The following is a 298-nucleotide window of genomic DNA, read 5'->3' as shown; positions in this document are numbered from 1 at the left end:
GGCCAACCCAGCGCAGCCCCCACCGCGGCTGAGCGACCCGCATCAAATTCATTCTGCTGACAGAGGCACAGCCGCCCAGACCTCTCCCACCTCTGCGAATCCCTTGCCTACACCTCTGGCGGTGGAGGGCTTTTTAAATTTTTAATTCAATTATCCTTTTTTTTTTTTAGGACGGTGCAAAAATTCCAGACCTCCTAAAACGTGCCGCTGCCGCCCGGCCGTACCTACCCAGCGCCTTCATGTACTCGTCGAAGTTGTGGCTGTCCACCAGCTTCCAGGTGGCGCAGAAAGCCTCGAC

The 298-nt window shown here is 56.0% G+C and overlaps 1 protein-coding gene across 1 annotated transcript in view; it reads right to left on the bottom strand.

Moving 5' to 3' along the window:
• FABP7 (fatty acid binding protein 7, brain) overlaps nucleotides 1–292 on the bottom strand; it is a 3,261-nt gene extending 2,969 nt beyond the window's left edge. Inside the window, exon 1 of the mRNA XM_008935974.1 lies at nucleotides 229–292. Coding sequence (XP_008934222.1) covers nucleotides 229–241 — 13 coding nt within the window. The 5' untranslated portion in view covers nucleotides 242–292. The remainder of the gene's footprint in view (nucleotides 1–228) is intronic.
• Between the last annotated feature and the right edge of the window lie 6 nt (nucleotides 293–298).

Source organism: Merops nubicus, unplaced genomic scaffold (assembly GCF_000691845.1).
Source record: "Merops nubicus isolate BGI_N331 unplaced genomic scaffold, ASM69184v1 scaffold49392, whole genome shotgun sequence".
NCBI classification, from domain to species: domain Eukaryota; kingdom Metazoa; phylum Chordata; class Aves; order Coraciiformes; family Meropidae; genus Merops; species Merops nubicus.
The sequence above is the reverse complement of the archived record's forward strand: the minus strand, read 5'-3'. Positions and strand labels throughout refer to the sequence as shown.